This window comes from Festucalex cinctus, chromosome 10, assembly GCF_051991245.1.
Source record: "Festucalex cinctus isolate MCC-2025b chromosome 10, RoL_Fcin_1.0, whole genome shotgun sequence".
In the NCBI taxonomy this organism is placed as follows: Eukaryota; Metazoa; Chordata; class Actinopteri; order Syngnathiformes; family Syngnathidae; genus Festucalex; species Festucalex cinctus.
In genome coordinates, this window is record NC_135420.1 from 24,990,982 (window position 1) to 25,009,677 (window position 18,696).

Genomic DNA, 18,696 nt, shown 5'->3' on the forward strand with positions numbered 1-18,696 from the left:
TATCGTCGCAGAGATTCACACTTGAAAAATTCATCACCCGGCTGTAAATGAATTAAGCCAAAATAGAAAGTGGAGCGGCAGGAAGTGGATGCTGATCAGCGCCTCACTTCCCTTGTGACAAAATGGCGGCCCGTTCACTGACTTGACTTTGAACACCAGCGAGCGCGGTCTCAACGTCTGATCCCAGGTACACAATCAACATCGGGAAAAAAGGCCACAAAAAGGAAATAGGCAGAAATACATGACCAAGAGCAGATAGCGAAAAAAAAAAAAAAATGTATCTGCTACACTTCTATATGGCACGGATGATGGCCTATTCACGCGGGATTTGATTCGACTTTTTGGGGGGTACAAAAACTCAACTGGTAGAAAAAGCAGCCAATGATGTCACAAAGAGTGACTGGAAATGATAATAGCGAAAAAATGGCAATGTCCTTGTTAAAGAGGACATCTGGTCACCTGCAAAAGACACGATGGGAAGTACACACAGCAATGCTAAGCTAAGTGAACTCATTCCGATGTTCACAGAACGGCACTGAATACATGAAAACAACTCCTACTTGGCACATGTTGAGCTACTAGTGAATTAATTGTCTTTGGTTTACTTTCATACGATTTTTTTTTTAAAACATGACAAAGAAATGTTACGTATAAACAAATACAACAAAAAACATTTTTAAAAAAAAACGTCATGTTTTTTTTTACTTTTTAACAACCTAAATGTACAAGAAATGAGCAAACATCAATACTAATTTATAATGGGGTTACTAATATGTTCTAACACGTAGCTGAATATTATTATATGCATGCGTGCGTGTGTATAAATCACCAACGACGCATAGCACCATTCAGGCATTATTGCAGTTGTCTAAAGAAAAAAAAAAAAAACCCTTCTAAAATCAAATGATAGCTTCAGTTGTGTAATTAATGATCAACACATGAAGTACACTATACCAATAATTAAAAATCCAAACAATAAACTTAAATATTATTTTAGATGTTAGCAAGGCGGGGCTACAAGCTAGCTTTAGTTAGCTTAGTTCACGTCACGAGTGACCTTGATAACCTCTTGTGTAATGACACACTAACAATGGGTTGTGAACTTTGATTACTATTTATTTGACCAAAAGAACAAGTACCATTAGCTAGCTTAGCAACTTAACTTGTTCATGACCTTTATAACATCATTGTATATGCACATGCTAACAGTAGCGCTTCTCAGAAGTGTACTGTTTGAAACTTAAATTTTGTCCAAAAAATGACATGTTGTGAGAAATTATACGTACATGAACTATGATTAAAACTAGCTATTTGCTTAAAATAACATGCTAGCAATGCACTTTCCGGCCACTGGCTACTATTAGCGATGTAGTTTGCTAGGTATTTACCATGGTAAAGTCTTACTGTATTCTTTTTTATTAACACTAATAGTAGATTATTTATTATTTAGCAGTTTGGCTAGCTATTTACCTCAGTAACTTCTATGTATGTATGTATTTATTTATTTATTTTAAATATATGCTATTAGTAAACATTCTCAGGAAGGTATTATTAGCTAGCTAGCAAAGTCAAGCTAAGTGTGCGCTGCTGTATTGTATTATATTATATTGTCACTAAATCCTGTGTTCAAAGACTCATCAAAACTAACATACCCATAACCTCAGTCAATACATTACTAGTATGTACAACATATGTAACAATTTTAATCATTATTCTACATGAAACTATGGGCTTTAGCTTAGTTTTAGTAGGTAAAACATTTTGTCGCCACATTCCTTCCTAAGATATTCGTAGTCTCATCAAATGCCTAGTAAATATATTGAATTTCACTACAAGTATTCAAAATTACTAGCTACCGTGGAAACCTTATAACACCATAAAATTCGCTTTTATCAATTTATTAATAATTCCCTGATTATCGACGAGAATAGCATTGATTCACAATGTACCTGTACAGTTATTGTTTCATAAAAAGAATTGTGTGAAAATTTCATCAAAGCAATCACCGACATTTAATACAAATGCGAAATGCCAATTGATATATGTATTTTTGAAATAATATACTTAAATTCTCATGAGCGTCGATGAATCAGGCGCAATGATCCCTGAAAGTCTGTTGAAAGATGGACTTTTATGGATGCTACAGACCTACAAAGCCAAGCTAGCTGCTATACGTACGTCATGGAGCAAGTATTTGTTTTTTTGTGTCTCCAACATGGTGTGCAAAGGACATGAAGGCACTGAGAATGGTTTGAATGTCCCGCATCGGATTCAAATGTGGAACCATCGCTGACGAGCCTTCGTCGTCTTGTTGTCTAAAGATGGAAATATGCTGTCAAGCTAACCAGTTCCTGTTGTGTTTCTCCCAATTCTTACCCAAGAGCAACCAGCTAGCTGAAAGCCTCATGATGTACTGCATCCATTATTTTAACCAAGAAATGATATGTTAGTGAGGCATTTAAAGGTACAGGCTACTATTAGCTAGTTAGCAACTCTGCTAACTACATACCCTGATGTGTTGTACATGCTAACGCTAGACATTCTTAGAAAGGTGTTGAACTGTTTGAAACTGAAAATGTTAGCGAGGCAATTTAGGCTCCTGGCTATTATTAAATAGGTAGGAATTTAGCTAAGTAGACTATTTCTAGATGGTGTTGTCTAACTATTAGTTTGGCAAAAAATAAAATAAAATAAAACGCTATGCTAGCAAGGCATTATAAGCCAGCTATTCTTCTAGTTAGCAACTCAGCTAGTTATTTGCCTCAGGGATGCTTTAACCTAACCCATAAAACCCAAAACTTATGCTCTAATCACAGCCCAAAAGCACAAACTCTCAGACTCTAACATTAGCATAAACGTGGTGGCCATCTTGGCAGGGGCGAAGGTCCCATCAAAGTCAATTGCACAGACAAAATAAAGTTCAAACGTACTCATTTCATGATGTGTACTTTTTTTGTGTGCCAATGCAAATATTGTACTATCATTACAACCCCTCCCCCCCAAAATAATACTTTTATCTCTGAAAAGTTATTGTTATCATCCTATTTTTCGTCTTGTTATCTCCACACATGGAATGCGCCGACACGTTTGTCCCTACTAGCTTAGCGTCGCCGTAGGCACACAGCTCAAATATATGTTGCCAATGTTCAAATCTATGGTATGCCCACCACCATCATCATCATCATCATCATCATCATCATCATCAGGCAACGCTAAAGGTAGAGATACCCCACCCAGTAGACCACGTTGAACAGGAGGAAGGAGGTTGGGAAAAAGACCCTGGAGTAGGCGTCCAGGTCCAGCAGGTCGACGTGGACGCGTCCCCTCCGCCACGCGCCGTCTTTGCAGTCGTCGTAGCAACAGAAGAAGCCGACGCAGTCTTTGCCGTCCAGACACTGCGAGGCGCACGTGTCGTCCAGGTCCTGCCAGTAGGTGGCATTGTTCAAGGCCACCACCGTGTGAGGAGGCCGCCTGGCGTCCAGGACCGAGTAGTTCTGGAAACAAGTCACATCGTCAAGCTCCAAACACCAACTGGAATTTGAAACCCTAGCTCAGGCTGAGACCCTAATTTCAAATCCTATCTCAATCTTGAAAACTTCATTTCCAACACAAACTTGAAACCTTAAAATCCTAATTTGAAACCCTTACCCAGTCTTAAACCCCAAATTTAAAATACTAATCCTTGTTTAAAACCTTAATTTGAAACCATAACCCAGTCTTAAAAAAAAACCTAATTTGAAATCCACAATCCTTGTTTGAAACCCTAACTTGAAACCTGAATTTGAAACCTTAATTGAAACACCAACCCCTCTTAAACCCTAATAGTCTTAAAATCCTAATTTGAAATCTAACCATTGTTTCAAACCACAATTTGAAACCCCAATTTGTTTGAAACAATAGCCTTTGATTGAAACCCTAACTTGAAACCCTAAGCCTGTCTTAAAACCTGAATTTGAAACCTTAATTGAAATCCCAAACCCTCTGAAAACCCTAATAGTCTTAAAATCCTAATTTAAAACCTAACCGTTGTTTCAAACCCCATTTTGAAACCCCAACTTGTCTTGAAACCCTAATTTGAAATCCTACCCTTTGTTTGCAACTCTTAAATCAGGGGTGGCGAGATCCGGTCCTCGAGGGCCGCAGTCCTGCAGGTTTTGGATATTTCTCTTCTTCAACACAGCTGATTCATATTCAGCTCATCGGCAAGCTCTGCAGAAGCCTGATAACGAGCCTGTTAATTGGAATCAGCTGCACTTCGAGTAGGGAAAGCTATAAAACCTGCAGGACTCCGGCCCTCGAGGACCGCAGTTTGCCACCCCTGCCTTAAATCTTAAAACCCTCAAATGAAACCTGAACCTGCATGCAACCTGAACCAAGACTTGACACCCTAAGCTGTTTGAAGCGTGAATCCTGACTACAAACCGTACTTACATGGCGTTTCCGATCCATGCAGGCCGACGTGCGGGTGCAGCTGGAGTAATAGTTGAGGGTGGCGTATTCCATCAGGGCGGCAAAGACGAACAGGAAGCAGACGGTGACGAAAAGGTCCATGGCCGTCACGTAGGACACGCGCGGCAGAGACGTCCTCGCCACCGTACTCAGCGTGGTCATCGTCAGCACCGTCGTGATGCCTGCAAAACATTTGCAAAGTCGGGTTTCAAGCGTGCAACATAAGCCTAACTTGAAGGGTTTAAAAAAAAAAAAAAGGGGGGGGGGGAGCTTGTGATAGGGTTTCAATCTAGTGGTAGGGTGTCAAATTTGTCTTATGGATGGCAAGCCTGGGTTAGGGTTTCAAGTCCGCCTCAGGGTTAGACGGTCAAATTAGGGTTTCAAAATGGGTTTCAAATTCAGCTATCAAGACGTAGCGAATATCCACTTGTCAAGTCTAAAGTAACTTTTTTTTTAATCATACATTACGCTAACTTGACGTCGTACACTCTTCCCGGAACGTGCGCACGCGATTCCTTCCATCCCTACCTCACCCCCTCGATTTGTACGGGTATGTCGCCATGGCAACAAGCTGGCCCCAGCGGCTATTTTAGGCCCGCATGCCACCATGTTTCCCTTTTGCTTTACCCTGGCCTGTTTCCACGAAACACCTGGACTCCCCCAACCTGCCTAAAAAAAAATCCCACCGACACTCTCATGCATTACTATTATTATTATTATTATTATTATTATTATTATTATTAAAGCAAAGGTCGAGGTTTCAAGTTAAGGTAGAGTTTCAAACATGGGTTAAGGTTTCAAAGTCTGGTTTCCCGCCAGGGTTACAATTTCATACGGATAGATGGTGACAAGAAAGGTAGTGTTTCAAGGACTAAAGTTTCAAACCAGTGTTAGGGTTTGAAAGAAGGTTTTGGGGTGAAAGTTTCTTCTGACCTAAAGCGGTCCTGGCCGGCGTGGCGTCTTTCTTGATCCAGAAAGAGACCCAGGACAGGACCACGGTGAGGATGCAGGGGATGTACGTCTGGATGGTGAAGTAGCCCATTCGCCTCCTCAGGTCAAAGTGCACCGTCATCACCACGTAGTCGCCTGCAGGAGACGCGCCCCAGTACCAAACAAACAAACAAACACACTTACTCTTGAAAGTCAACTTTTTCATCTCAACGACTTTGGGTGTCGAGTACCTGCTGTGGTCTTGATGATGTCGGTGGTGTTCCTGAGGCCCATGAAGTCAAACTGGTAGAGGCGCCAGGACTTTTGGTCCGCCGCTTCCACCGAGTTCCTCCTCCACTTGTAGACCATCTCGTCTCGCGGGTACCCGTCTGCAACGGTTCCAAAACACAACACATGATGCTTGGCCAGATGTAGCAAAAGTAGTACTGATATACAGATATTTGTGTCAAATGAGTCAAAGTACCGACAATTTGTGGCCCATCTGACTTTCATCTTAGGTTGCTATCTTGCTATATGTTAACCAGGGGATAATTAGGCAGTTGCCTGGAGCCCCAAGATGTCCAGGGGACCTCAATTGCACCATTAAAATCGATGAATAACGTTTTCTTTAATTTAAAACAATTATTAGTGTCTTAGATTTAAAACCACATCAAAAAAAGTGTGATACTAACATGCTAGCAACTGTTACATGCTAGCATACCAACTGTTAGCATGTTATCTTCTTATAACAATAAAGAGCAAATGAAGCTGGATCACTTTATACTTTTTTTTAAAATTTCAAACAATCTTTACTGTCTTACACTTAAAAACATAAAAAATGAATAGAGAAATGTGCTAACAGTTGGCATGCCAACATTATTGTTACATGCTAGCATACCAACATCAAAAAAAGTGTGATACTAACATGCTAGCAACTGTTACATGCTAGCATACCAACTGTTAGCATGTTATCTTCTTATAACAATAAAGAGCCAATGAAGCTGGATCACTTTATACTTTTTTTATTTATTTCTTTTTTTTTATTTCAAACAATCAGTATTGTCTTACACTTACAAACATAAAAATTGAATGGAGAATTGTGCTAACATTATTGTTATATGTTCGCATACTAACAGTTATCTTGTTATATGATAACAAAAGAGCACTAAGGCATTTGGAACAGCATTTTTCCACATCTTGCCTCAAAGTCAGTTCTCAAATGAGAATAGGAGCTAGCATACTAGATACAAACGTGCTAACAGTAGCGATGCCATCTACAGTATACGTCCAAGTGGGGCCGCATATCAGCATTGTAACGAGTTGATTAGTGGGAAAGCCCCAGAGGCACGTCCCCCCCCGTCCTCCCCCTCCTGCACTTTGTGAATGGACTCCACAAGAAAGTAGAAGATGGAGAGGTTGTCGTGGCAACGGCTGTCACATCTACTGACTTCCTTAAGTAATAGGTAAATGACTTTGAGTTTCTCCCCCGATGGCTTTCATTACACTCGCTCAGAAGCGTGCCCAGGCATGGCACAATGCGGACCTCTTTCATTTACACATAAGTGCCTCCTTTGATGGGCCCTTTAAAAAGTGCCTTTATTTACCTAGTGCATACACGCCCTTTTGTTTAAAAAAAAAAATCTAATTATGAATGAGACCAAAGGGACACTGTAGAGGTACAGGAACCAAAATGGAATGAAAAAGGAAAAAAGAAAGAGAAAGATTCTTTGCCACCACACTTCTAAAAGAAAAAATTAGCTTCACTTATTTGGGGGCAAGTCTCATCGTCATTGCGCCAGTGAGCTCGTCTCAATAAACAATATGGTTTGCTCATGCACTGATCCTTGAACTATACAGTACTCAAATACAGTTGTGGGAATGCTCCAGCATTCCCACATATGTTATTGTGATTTTTATTTACTCCATTTATCAAACTAATTTAAATTTGCCCGTTTATAATGATTTATAATGAACACCATCATCTAGGGGATAACCTGGCAACAACTAATGAACGTTGAATCAAAATCTAATATCGAATAGTACAAATGAAGTGAAGACGTATGCAATCAAATTGTGTGAAATCAAGTCAACGTTGCAAACTCACAGCTGGAGAAGATGAGCGGACACGAGTGTTCGTCCATGGGAAAGTTGTGCAGCTGCAGCTGGCACTCTGCGTTAATGGTCAGTCTGCAATGACAAATTAGGCAACATCAGCTTATTGCTAACACATAATAACGGCAAATGCCATAGACGGGCTATGAATAGCATCGATGCTGTACCCCCTTAAAATTTGCACAAAAACAAATTTCCGCATCAGGCCGGATATGACCTCACCTGATGTTTGTTGATGATTATTGATTAGGAGGTCGACGTGAACTTCAGCGAGGACTTAAATAGAGCACAAAGTGCAGTCACTATATTATTTATTTATTTTTTTGTTAATTACCAAGGGGGAAAAAGACAAATTCTCTCTAACTCACACAGGAAATTGTCTCCAAAATAGATAGCAGTTGATGGTCACATTAAAAACCTTAAAAGCATTTGTTACTTTATTTCATTTATGACCAACATAACTAAATTTGTTAGCTGTATTTTCCCCAACTGGTGGCCATTGAAATGAGAATTAGGGTTAGGTTGCCACGGAAACACTTTTCAACATGAAACATAGTGTGCATACGTAAACATTTTTGTGACCCGGCATAGCAAAAAGAGTCGCAGTGACCCAAATTCCAGAAACGAGTTTAATCAAAAAGAGAATGAGCTCAGCTTTCCAATGATATAGCAACAATTGTGTTACGCTACGCGAAACATTATTATTACTCATTACACCATTATCACAGATATGAATAGGTAGATACGACACAACCTCTTGCAGCTGCGTGCCTGCGGTGGCGCAACACAGTGAATTTATTGTGTAGGATGCCTTCACAATGTGCTGCATACGGTTGCGTACAATATCAAACATTTACTACAAGGAAACTACGATTACACATCTAGGTAAAACTAACATTTTTTGATCATTTTCAAATTGTACATTGACGAAAAAAGTCATCATGAAAATCGATTGAGAAATGAGCGAGTTCTGACTTATTTTCAATGTCCGCGCATTGCCTGACGGAAGAGTCGCCCCTGCCAATATGGCCGCCGCCAGAGGTCACGAAGTCTAGCATAGCGACGGTTGCTACGATCGGGGTCATGGCATTTGTTTTACCTCAGGGTGTAAAGTATCTTGCCGTCGTTCCATATTCTGAGCAGCTGGTTGGGCATGGTGATCCAGTGGGCGTCGGCGTTCTTGGAGTTCCTGAAGATGGTGTCGGGCAGCCAGATGAGGCCCACCATGTTGCTGTTGAGCGTTAAGATCTTCATGGTGCTGTTGTAACGCAGACGGCTGTCGGTCCACGTCTGCGCGAAGATGATGTCGATTTGGTATTCCTGGAAGAACCGACACGGGAAGGAGACTTTATCTGAAGAAATGGGTGCAAAATAGTTCACTGAAAGTTCATATGACTGTGAAGCATTTTAGCAAACATATGTATAATAACTCACTTGAGGAATTACTGTTATTATTTTTCATTATTATTTTTCATTCATCTATCATAACATGACGCAGGAAACGGAAAGTGAACAGAAAATTGGCCATTTTGTTTTTAGCAGCCAGTTCACCAGTCAATTAGGTGAACGCATCCATGATAACATGAAGCACAAAAAAAGTCTTACAGACCCATTCTTGAAATGGAACAGAATGTCGGCCATTTTAGTTTGAAAAGGCAAATTTTCATCCAGTCACTCTCGCAAAGCGAGGTAATCATCTTGACGCCGTGCCATGAAAAAGGGGTCCGAGGACTTGAATGACTGTTATTATGACTTCACCACTGAGTGAGGCAAGCGAGAAGAACTTCCCCATGGCAACAGTTCCTTTGCAGAACATTTTTTGCCACCTCCAGCTTCCCAAATATTTTCATGTTGCGTTTGACCTTTGGTCAAAGCCGCTTAAGTAGCAGGCCAATTACAAGCAACGGGAGCGCGGGGCGCCGGCGACCTTTAATTGTGCGCCGCAGCGGGGAACGGAGCAAGAAAAAGGGAACATTATCCCACATATAATGGAGGATGGAATAAATGGTGCCAACGTGAGAGTGCATTTGTGGAAGTAGATTTCATAAGGAGCAGACATTTGCAGCCTTGCTAATCTGTGGGATAATTCCCCATTAGACGGGCGCGAGGCTGGGAAGTGATTGATTGGCTCCCCCGCTGATCAGTTCACAAAATTCTGCCAAAGGAAGGTTTCTTTCGTTTTATGGTAAAAACTTTTGGTTTGTAACAGAAAAAATTATATATATATATATATATATATAAAATGGTTCATTTTATCGGAATTGTATTATACTTTTTGTAATTTATTTGTAGGATTTTAAAATATTTTCAGTACACATAAACTGGGTATTGGCCATGATTTCCATAAAAGTATACAGATTGAAATCGTTTTGTGTATTTGTTGCGGAAATGCTGAAGCATTCAGCTAATAGCATTCAGCTTTTCAGCATTCCCACACAATTTCTGCAGAAATTGCACTTTGTCTAGTTTATATTAAGTATTGTTGCGAAAGCATTGTTTGGTTCAAGTGTTTTTGTGACTATCAAACGATTTGGGGTCTAGTATGAGCATGACATACAGGTACAAGCGATAGTAATCATTTCTGATGTTTAAACACCAACAAGATTTTTGAGTCTGAACAGCGAACCTAACGTACGTTTCATGTGAAACCTTGTACATGAAATTTTTTGAGTATCAAAGACATTATTATTATTATTTGAGAGTGAACCAGGAATTTAGAAAACTGTGGATTTGCTCTTAAAAGGAACTACTTAGTTGGGGGAAAACATGTTATTGTCAAGTGAATCCTAATGGCTTTGGCGATTCTCGTGTTCCTTGCAGGTCTTGATTTAGTACAAAGTCACCATTTGATTGCAAAGACGTCCACAATCCGCCGGTTGATTATCACAAGGTGAGGTCACCGAGGAGTGCGTGCGTGCGTGCGCGCCAGCCACCGGCTCTAATAACGCTTGAAATTTAACATGTATTCATTTGAACAGCACATTCTTTGGATATAATAAGCTGAAATTGTAGAACGTAGAAGAGTGGCGCTGATGTTTTGTTATTGTGATGGAACAAAAGCTCTTACGCAGGTACTAAGGTATGCCGCCCCCATCTTTTTTTTTTTTTTTTTTTGTATCGCCACACAATAGCTTATGCTAATAAACGGCTATTAGTCTTTTGATTGTGAAATCCTGAAAGTAAAATCAAATTGTTCTCTTTGTGTGCCGACAGCCCGAAACAATAGCGGAAGTGGTATGACACGGCTTCATATTACAGGCTATTTGTCAAACAATAACGTCAAAGAAAAAGAATGAACTTGACGACATACCGGTAAGTTCTGTGAAGCAAATTTTAAATATCGGGCCCAAGTGACTATTAGTGCTTTTGAAATCTTTAACACGTTCTTACCATATTAATGGAGGACACGGGTCCGATGCTGTTGACAAAAATGTCCACGTCAATGACAGTTGGCTTCACTGTTGAGGAGGAAGAGAATGCGAATTAGTGGGAGAAGAGTGTCATTCACGTGGGCCACTTGTGCATATTTTGGTGACACACGTGCAATGTGAAGCACCACTTGAGGCCAATTGAACGCTCGCCACTTTGCATGCCCACAAAACGTGGCAACACTTGATCACATCAATTAAACATCTTGTATGAAAACTCATCTATCTATCTATCTATCTATGTTTGTAAGGAGAACAATGTGTTTTAATTTTGTCAATAAAGTCGTTTTAATGTGGAACTTCAAGCCAATCGATTCCACTCAGCGCGAGCTTCTTTCTTCTTTCGTCTCCCTCTCAGACTGCGGGATAATCCAGGTTTGATTTCCAATATAAACTCATCAAAGGAGGAGGAGGATTAACTTTGCTTTCTTTCTCTTTTCTTCTTTTAAATAAAAGAACAAACGGCGCGGAAAATCAATATCTCACAGAGAAACGCTTCACTGTTTTGCTTAGGACACCTGAGGATAGCTGGCGAGCTAGCGGCTAGTTGTAGATGCTAATGTAGCGTCTCTCTATGCTCCTTCGGGTACGAGTTGGGCTTATAGCAACTTCTTGCGAGTGTTTCCATGGTTGTTTTTCTATATGTGACTTGCGATTTACCTCACCCAAAGTGAGCTGGGACAGGCTAGTGAGGATAAGCGGTACAGAAATTGATAGATGTCATCCAGGTTGCTAGCTAGCTAGCATACTTATTTTGACAAAGATTTTGAAAGAATGTTATTTTTGGTTTAATTGAAAGAAGTGGAAAAAGCAAAGCAAATGTGTTTTTGCTTAATTGATTTATCATTTTGGCAAAATTTCACATACATAAGTGTAAATTTATGGGAATTAAGCCTTCTTTTTTGGCCTTCATTAACGAACGGCTTTATTTTCTGTCAATTAGATATTGTAAGACTAAAAAAAAACAATGAAGACTATTTCTCCTTGTGTTGAATGTAACATATTTATTTAATTTGACATGTATTCTTAGTTTACCCGCTAGCGTTTCTTGTGTTTTTGTTGTTTTGTTTGATGTTCATGTTTGAATGCTGCGGGTTCGATGTACTTGATTCTTGATTGTAAATGGAAAGTATTGAATAAATTAAAAAAAAAAAAAAAAAAAGCTAGCTAGATAGCGGCTAGCAGCTCCAGATGCTACCATACGTACGTCCTTACTCAGCACTAATTCTAGTACTAGTTCACACAAGATTGAAATCAAAGTTCTTTGGTCACTAAAAACTGATTGAAAGTGCTAGTACGCCAACAGGATGTATAAACCTACGAAAATAAAAGCAGTACGAGCACTAAACATGATGACTATGTAGCAGTTTAGGTCTTCATTGAGTATTCATTTTTGTGTAGTCACAAACATACTCTCAACAAAGACCTTTGTCAACAAAAAAGCTGCTTTAGAGGCCTGTCAAGCCAACAGGAAGTAGAAATCTAGTACTAAAAATGACTTATTTCACATCAGAAGGAGAACTTAGTGAAGACTTCTACGTTAGCTTTTCTTGTTAGCTATAGGCTACAAATGTGTGAGCCAACCAGTTGACAGCTAGTTAACAGTATACGTCTTCACTCTAGACAGACTTGAATGCAGCGCGCCAGTCAGGCAAGCTCCAAATCGGAGCGGTTTTTGTTCACAAAGAGCATCTGGGATTAATAGTGAGTAAATAACGGCAATGAAAGTGGACGAATGAGTCAATCAATCAATCAGTGTCATCCGTGGTAGAGCTTCTGACAGGGCAAGGTGCGTCGCCATGGCGATGAAATGGCCATCTGCGGCTGCGTGTGTGATGGACAGAATAAAAAGTGTCTTGATTATATTCCCTCTATGAATTTGACAAAAGTATTGGGACAATACTTTCAATTCAATTCAGTGCAATCGAATAGTTTACGACCACTCAACTCATTTCAACATAGTGGTTCTTCGGCGCCAAGAGGCCACAAGGTGGCGGCAAAGCACTACTTTTGTCGAAGTGAAGCTCCTCATCTCACTTCAAAGTATTGACCGTGTGAATGTTGTCAATAATAACAATAATCGTAATCCTGACCTCCAATGTCGGGCCTGAGCTTGCGGTCGTACTCCTTGAGGAGCCCGTTGAGGATTTCCGTGGCATGCGACTGCTGAGATTTGGATGCCGTCATCTGCTGGACTGTCACGTCCTCATAGTCCTCTTTGTAGTTGGACGTCGCACACCTAAACACGTGCACAAACACAAACCCATATTGTTTACACTGTAATCAGTACGCTCACGCATAGACTAAATGGCAATTTTATAATTTTGCACCATTTTTCCATAATATTTTCTTTTTTCCCCCTTGGAAAGACTTTAGTGAATGTTTAACAGTGTATTTTTAAAAAAAATATATTTTGTGGTATAAAAACTAGGGATGTAACAATAAGCGCAATATCGTGATATTAAAATTGCCACAATATCGTCGTCGTCGTGTTGACGATATTTAAATGCAACGCATCTGTTAAAAATGACAGGTTGATTTCCATTTGTGCAGTTCTAGCACCCTCTGGTGGCTAGTTTTTTTTAGTGCAATTTAATTTCATTAGGGATGTTTAGGCCCTTCTATGTTTAAAATCCACGCTATTTGTCAGATGAAGGTGAACATAATATGCTTTGTGAAGCGAGTAAATATGTGGAGGAACTCAATGTGTGCGTGCATTAACAACATAACATAATAATAATAATGTAATAATAATAAAACAATAACAATGTAACATTGATGTTATGTACAAAAGCAAAATATTGTGCTTTTTTTTTTTTTAGTATGAGCTCTCTTTTTTTTTTTTACAATATTGTGACCTTTTTTAAATATCGCCAACCTGCCCACAATATCGTGATAATTATCGCATCGTGAGCTTCATATCGTGATAATATCGTATCGTGACATTTGGATATCGTTACATCCCTAATAAAAACACAAAATTACAAACTTCCCATCTTACTTTCTCCTGGAAATTTACCAGCAACTTTACGAAAATTGGCGTCTAATTTTCCAACCCTCTTTTCTTTACCCCAAATCATATCTTCTGTTAATTTTTTTTATGAATATGAGCAACGCACCTTGCATTGAGAGCCACAAGGAAGAAGAGGAACGTAGGCAACCAGGCGGAGGTCATGCTGGCCGACCGCGACTGCTCTCTTGCGACAAGTCTTGCCGAGTCCTCCTGGACCGTCTTCATCCTATTCGCATTCCCCGGAAAGACATTTTGGTTTGTTTTTGGTTCATATCCAAACTGCCCGGCTTTTGCGCGCGGCGTCGGTGCGCGTCCTCCTCTTCATCATCATCATCATCATCATCATGCCAAAAGTGGGCTGCGCATCACAGCGTGTGCTCGCAACGGAGGCAGGTGCAGGTGGCAGGGGAGAAGAGAAGAGAAGAAAGAGGTGCAAACTCTTCTTCGTCCGCCTCGTGAGTCTCACACAAAAAGCCTGCAACAATATATACAGGATTGGAGTGTTCCTCCGGGTGGCCAGAGGGGGGCGGGGCAGGTTGATTTTTGAATGGGGGAGAAAGAAACAGACACTTTTTGTTTTGTTTTTTGTTATTAGTAGTAAAAATAATAACAGTTATATTAATTATTTGAAAGTTAGCTATTCCAAAAAGTTATGTAAAGGCTAACATTAACAATTTCATTCACGTAGTATTGTTACACGAATGACAATAAAAAAATTCAACTCAAAACATCACCTAATATTTTAAAAACATGACTATTTTTGAACTAATTTTCTCATATAACTTTATTTTCTAACTTTTAAAATTTGCTTTATCTTAACTTTTTTTTTTCCCTAATATATTTATAACTATTTATTTTTTACAAATATGACTTCAAATATTAGTATTATTTTTTACAGCTTGATTTTTAAACAATTTTGACTTTCTTTTTTTTTTTTAAGAATGAAAGATTTTGAATTGAATTATTATCATTATTATCATCATCCTAAATATTTTGGTTATTCTTAAGTAGTGTGGCTTTAAAAAAAATAAATATATATATATATATATATATATATATATATATATATATATATATATAAATGTATATATGTATTACCTCCACTTTTTTTATTTTTATTTTTAAATCTTTTTCTTGTCATGCATTATGATTCTTTCAGCGAAATAGTACTACTTAGACTTGACTTTATTGATTCCTTTGGAATCAATTTACTTAAAAAAAAAAATTACAACTCATTTCCTCTGAAAAGCTCGCTTAACTTCATTTTAAAGTTATTTTGACTTATTTCTTTTCTTGCACAATCATCAGCTCATCTAAATATGTAATAATATGTAAATACTGTGTACAGGATCAAATACACGTTCATCTTAGTTGCTGCCGCCCTCTGCTGGTCAAAATTGGACTTGCACAGGACCCCCCCCCCACCCCCCACTCACACACACACACACACACACACACACGCACACACACTATATATAATTATTTCCTTAACCACACCCACATTACCTTTCCCCACGAATACAATGCCTGAAGTAAATGAATGAATGAATGAATGAATGAATGAATAAATAAAATACTATATACCTTTAAAGTTATCATTTTCAAATTAAGAAGTTACATTTTTCTTGACAAAAAGTTGAGAAGGAAAATGTGATATGACTAAAAAAGTTTATTTTCAGTGTAAAGTAATCCCAATGTGTGTGTGCGTTTTTTGTTTGTTTTTTTAATGGCATATGAATTTGTATTTTTTAAGATTAAAAAATGTCATTTTCAAGAGTCAATAAACTACAAAATTAAATTAACACAATTTTTTCATTTGGATTAAAAAAAAAAAACACTAAAAGGGTTGTTGCAACAGCAACATCGATGCTTGTTTTTATTTTTTTTATTAGTTCCGTTCCTACATCGCGATGTAACCCGAATTTCAACTGAAGTCGAATTTCCCACTTAAAGTCAATATTTACATCAAAAATAATTTGCATAAAAAATAAAAAAAAATCTAAAATACATTACATAAGCTTACCATTACTGCTTAGCCCAGGGGTGGCGAGATGCGGTCCTCGAGGGCCGCAGTCCTGCAGGTTTTGGATATTTCCCTTCTTCAACACAGCTGATTCATGATCATCTCATCAGCAAGCTCTGCAGAAGCCTGATAACGAGCCTGTTAATTGGAATCAGCCGCACTTCGAGTAGGGAAATCTATAAAACCTGCAGGACTCAGGCCCTCGAGGACCGCAGTTTGCCACCCCTGGCTTAGCCAAAGATACGCCCACAATTGCACAAGTGCTAGCTAACTCAGGGCTAAATAGCAGACGAGGAAATAAGAGCCAAAATGGCGGACCGGGCGTAACTGTTGTAAAGTTGATACGACTTAACTCGAGAACTCCATGTAATTATCTTAATAATTATGATTGTTATGTTTGAAATTATACATTAACTTGAACTTTAGTTTGTGAATTTTGCATACAATACCAGAACAAGATCGAAATTGAATAGTTTACGAGACCATGGTTAAAAGTCAGCTTTACAGGTGCCACCATGATTGGACTCGTCTTCAATCTGGTGTGCGAGTGCGCCAGTCAGCGCGGGTAAAAGTGCGCCGAAAGGTTACCCGGCGCGTCTGTTTGCACTTGTGCCGTGACGGTTATCGCGGGGCGGCTTAAGTCGCTGCGCCGAGGACGCAAAAAGCAACTTAAATGCCGCTAAATCCCCCCCGCAAGCAGATGTGAGCCAGATGTTGATAGATGGATTTGTACGTGCGCTAACTGCCGACCCGGCATGTGTAATCAAGCGCGTGCTTGTTGTTCCATTAAGGAAGATTAAGCTTGATGTGCATAACGCATCTCGAATGAAGTCACTGGATCTATCTTGAATATGTTCCGCATGATTTCCATCATGGGTCTCATATAGCAGCGGTTCTCCAACTTTTGACAGCAAGTACCATATAATATATATTTCCCATATAATTCATGTTATCGAGCATATTACAAATCCCCCCCCAAAAAAAATAAAATAAAATAAAATCTAGAAAAAAAACCCGTTGAATATGCGTTTTCCACAACAGATAGTTTTAGTTTTTAAAAAATAGGCTATATTTTATAAATTATTGAAGAATAATTGGTGAATAGGTGAAACCTCAAATATGCATTTTTTTAAACATTAAATGCAAATTATTCATCTTTATATACGACTAAGCTTTACTTAACAAATGTTATGTACTTGTAATTAATAAAAATTTAAACGCAGTTGTGAAAATGTACAAGTGATTCTTTCAGGTACCACAAGGGGGAGCCAGTGTACCACTATACTGTGTGCATGATTTTGGACTAGCACAAATAGTGTACCTGTAGTTGAGTTGTCTACGTGTTTTAGAGTCCCCCCCCCCCCCCCCCCCAAAAAAAAACATCTTTAAAAAAAATAAAATTAAAATCTACTTCAGAAAACAGGCATAATTTTCTCTAGATTAAAAAGTCAGATTTCTTCGAGAAAAGGAATATGATTTTTTTTCTCTCTCTTTTTTTTTTTTTAGAAAGGTCATCTTTTTTGGTTGTATTTGACATACATATTTATTAAACCATTCTTTTAATTATTAAACATTAATCATTTAATTAAGTATTAATTATCTTTGCTAATAAAAGAAAATAAACTCAAAATATTGACAGTGCAGAAAACGCTCAAACAAAACTACAAAGTTACAAATATTTGAGAAAAAGAGGCATTTTTAAAAAAAAATCACATACATACATACATATATACATATATATATATATATATATATATATATATATATATATATATATATATATATATATATATATATATATATATATATGTTGGATGGAAAATAATCCTAATACTCCAACAATGGTCACTTTTTTTTTTTTTTTCCGAGAAAGCATATTTATTGCTTCAGATATTTGCATTTAAAGAACAGCCCATATTAAAAATGCACTTCCATGTGATAAGTATAATACATCCATGTGCTCCCAAAAAAGTTTCTTTTGAAAATGGTAACAGGCCACTGAGGAGGCAAATACATACATTGCATTCAGATTTCAGAACTCTTGTGAGACAGAAACAAATGCTTTGAAGGTCGTTTCAAAACTCAGAAAAACAACAAGAAATTACAAAGCGTCACTGTATATTCTATCAAAACTAAAACTACTCCCATACGAGTTGGGATGGTGTTGCTGCTAAATAAATGGAAATATACATAAAAAATTACGCAGGAAAAACGGCATTTAAAAATATGACAAAGTGGAGAGGGGAAAAGTACCAATGAGCATTAAAGCCACACCATAAAGGAAACAAAGGCAGACATTTATGAGAATTAAACACATAGTAGCATACGAGAATCCTATTAAATAAAGCAAGTGAAAAATACAATATCATTTAGACAGCATAAGTTACTCATCAGTTCTCATCTATTTTTATGCAGACAAAAAGTACAATCACAAGAAAAAAGCTGACATTTTTGGAGAAAAAAAAAAAAAGTTCAATTACCTGAACAAAGTCGATTTTTTTTCTATTCCTCATGGATTTTTTTTCCCCTGAAAAAAAAAAGTTGCAAGAAAATTTTAAGAATAAATTACATTTTTAGAGGAACGAAAAAAATGCGAACATTAACTAGAACAAGTTATGAGCACGTTGGTGGCCGAGAGCACTCTGAAGGCAACACATGTTGGTTGGTTGGTTGGCATGGCTTTGCGACACTTGGACAAAAGAACCCGTCAAAAAAAAAAAAAAAAAAAAGGAAAAAAAAAG

The 18,696-nt window shown here is 38.2% G+C and overlaps 2 protein-coding genes across 2 annotated transcripts in view; both read right to left on the reverse strand.

Moving 5' to 3' along the window:
* The window catches only part of gabrg3 (gamma-aminobutyric acid type A receptor subunit gamma3), a 20,396-nt gene continuing 1,700 nt past the window's right edge, over window positions 1-18,696 (reverse strand). Inside the window, exons 2-11 of the mRNA XM_077533747.1 lie at window positions 18,436-18,482; window positions 14,039-14,158; window positions 13,013-13,158; window positions 10,882-10,949; window positions 8,591-8,811; window positions 7,484-7,566; window positions 5,631-5,768; window positions 5,383-5,535; window positions 4,432-4,631; window positions 1-3,494 (exon numbers count right to left, since the gene is read on the reverse strand). Of these exons, the coding sequence (XP_077389873.1) occupies window positions 3,213-3,494; window positions 4,432-4,631; window positions 5,383-5,535; window positions 5,631-5,768; window positions 7,484-7,566; window positions 8,591-8,811; window positions 10,882-10,949; window positions 13,013-13,158; window positions 14,039-14,157 (1,410 nt within the window). The 5' untranslated portion in view covers window position 14,158; window positions 18,436-18,482 and the 3' untranslated portion in view covers window positions 1-3,212. The remainder of the gene's footprint in view (window positions 3,495-4,431; window positions 4,632-5,382; window positions 5,536-5,630; window positions 5,769-7,483; window positions 7,567-8,590; window positions 8,812-10,881; window positions 10,950-13,012; window positions 13,159-14,038; window positions 14,159-18,435; window positions 18,483-18,696) is intronic.
* The window catches only part of gabra5 (gamma-aminobutyric acid type A receptor subunit alpha5), a 21,509-nt gene continuing 21,227 nt past the window's right edge, over window positions 18,415-18,696 (reverse strand). Inside the window, exon 11 of the transcript XR_013285291.1 lies at window positions 18,415-18,482. The gene's annotated coding sequence lies outside the window, so the exon portion shown is untranslated. The remainder of the gene's footprint in view (window positions 18,483-18,696) is intronic.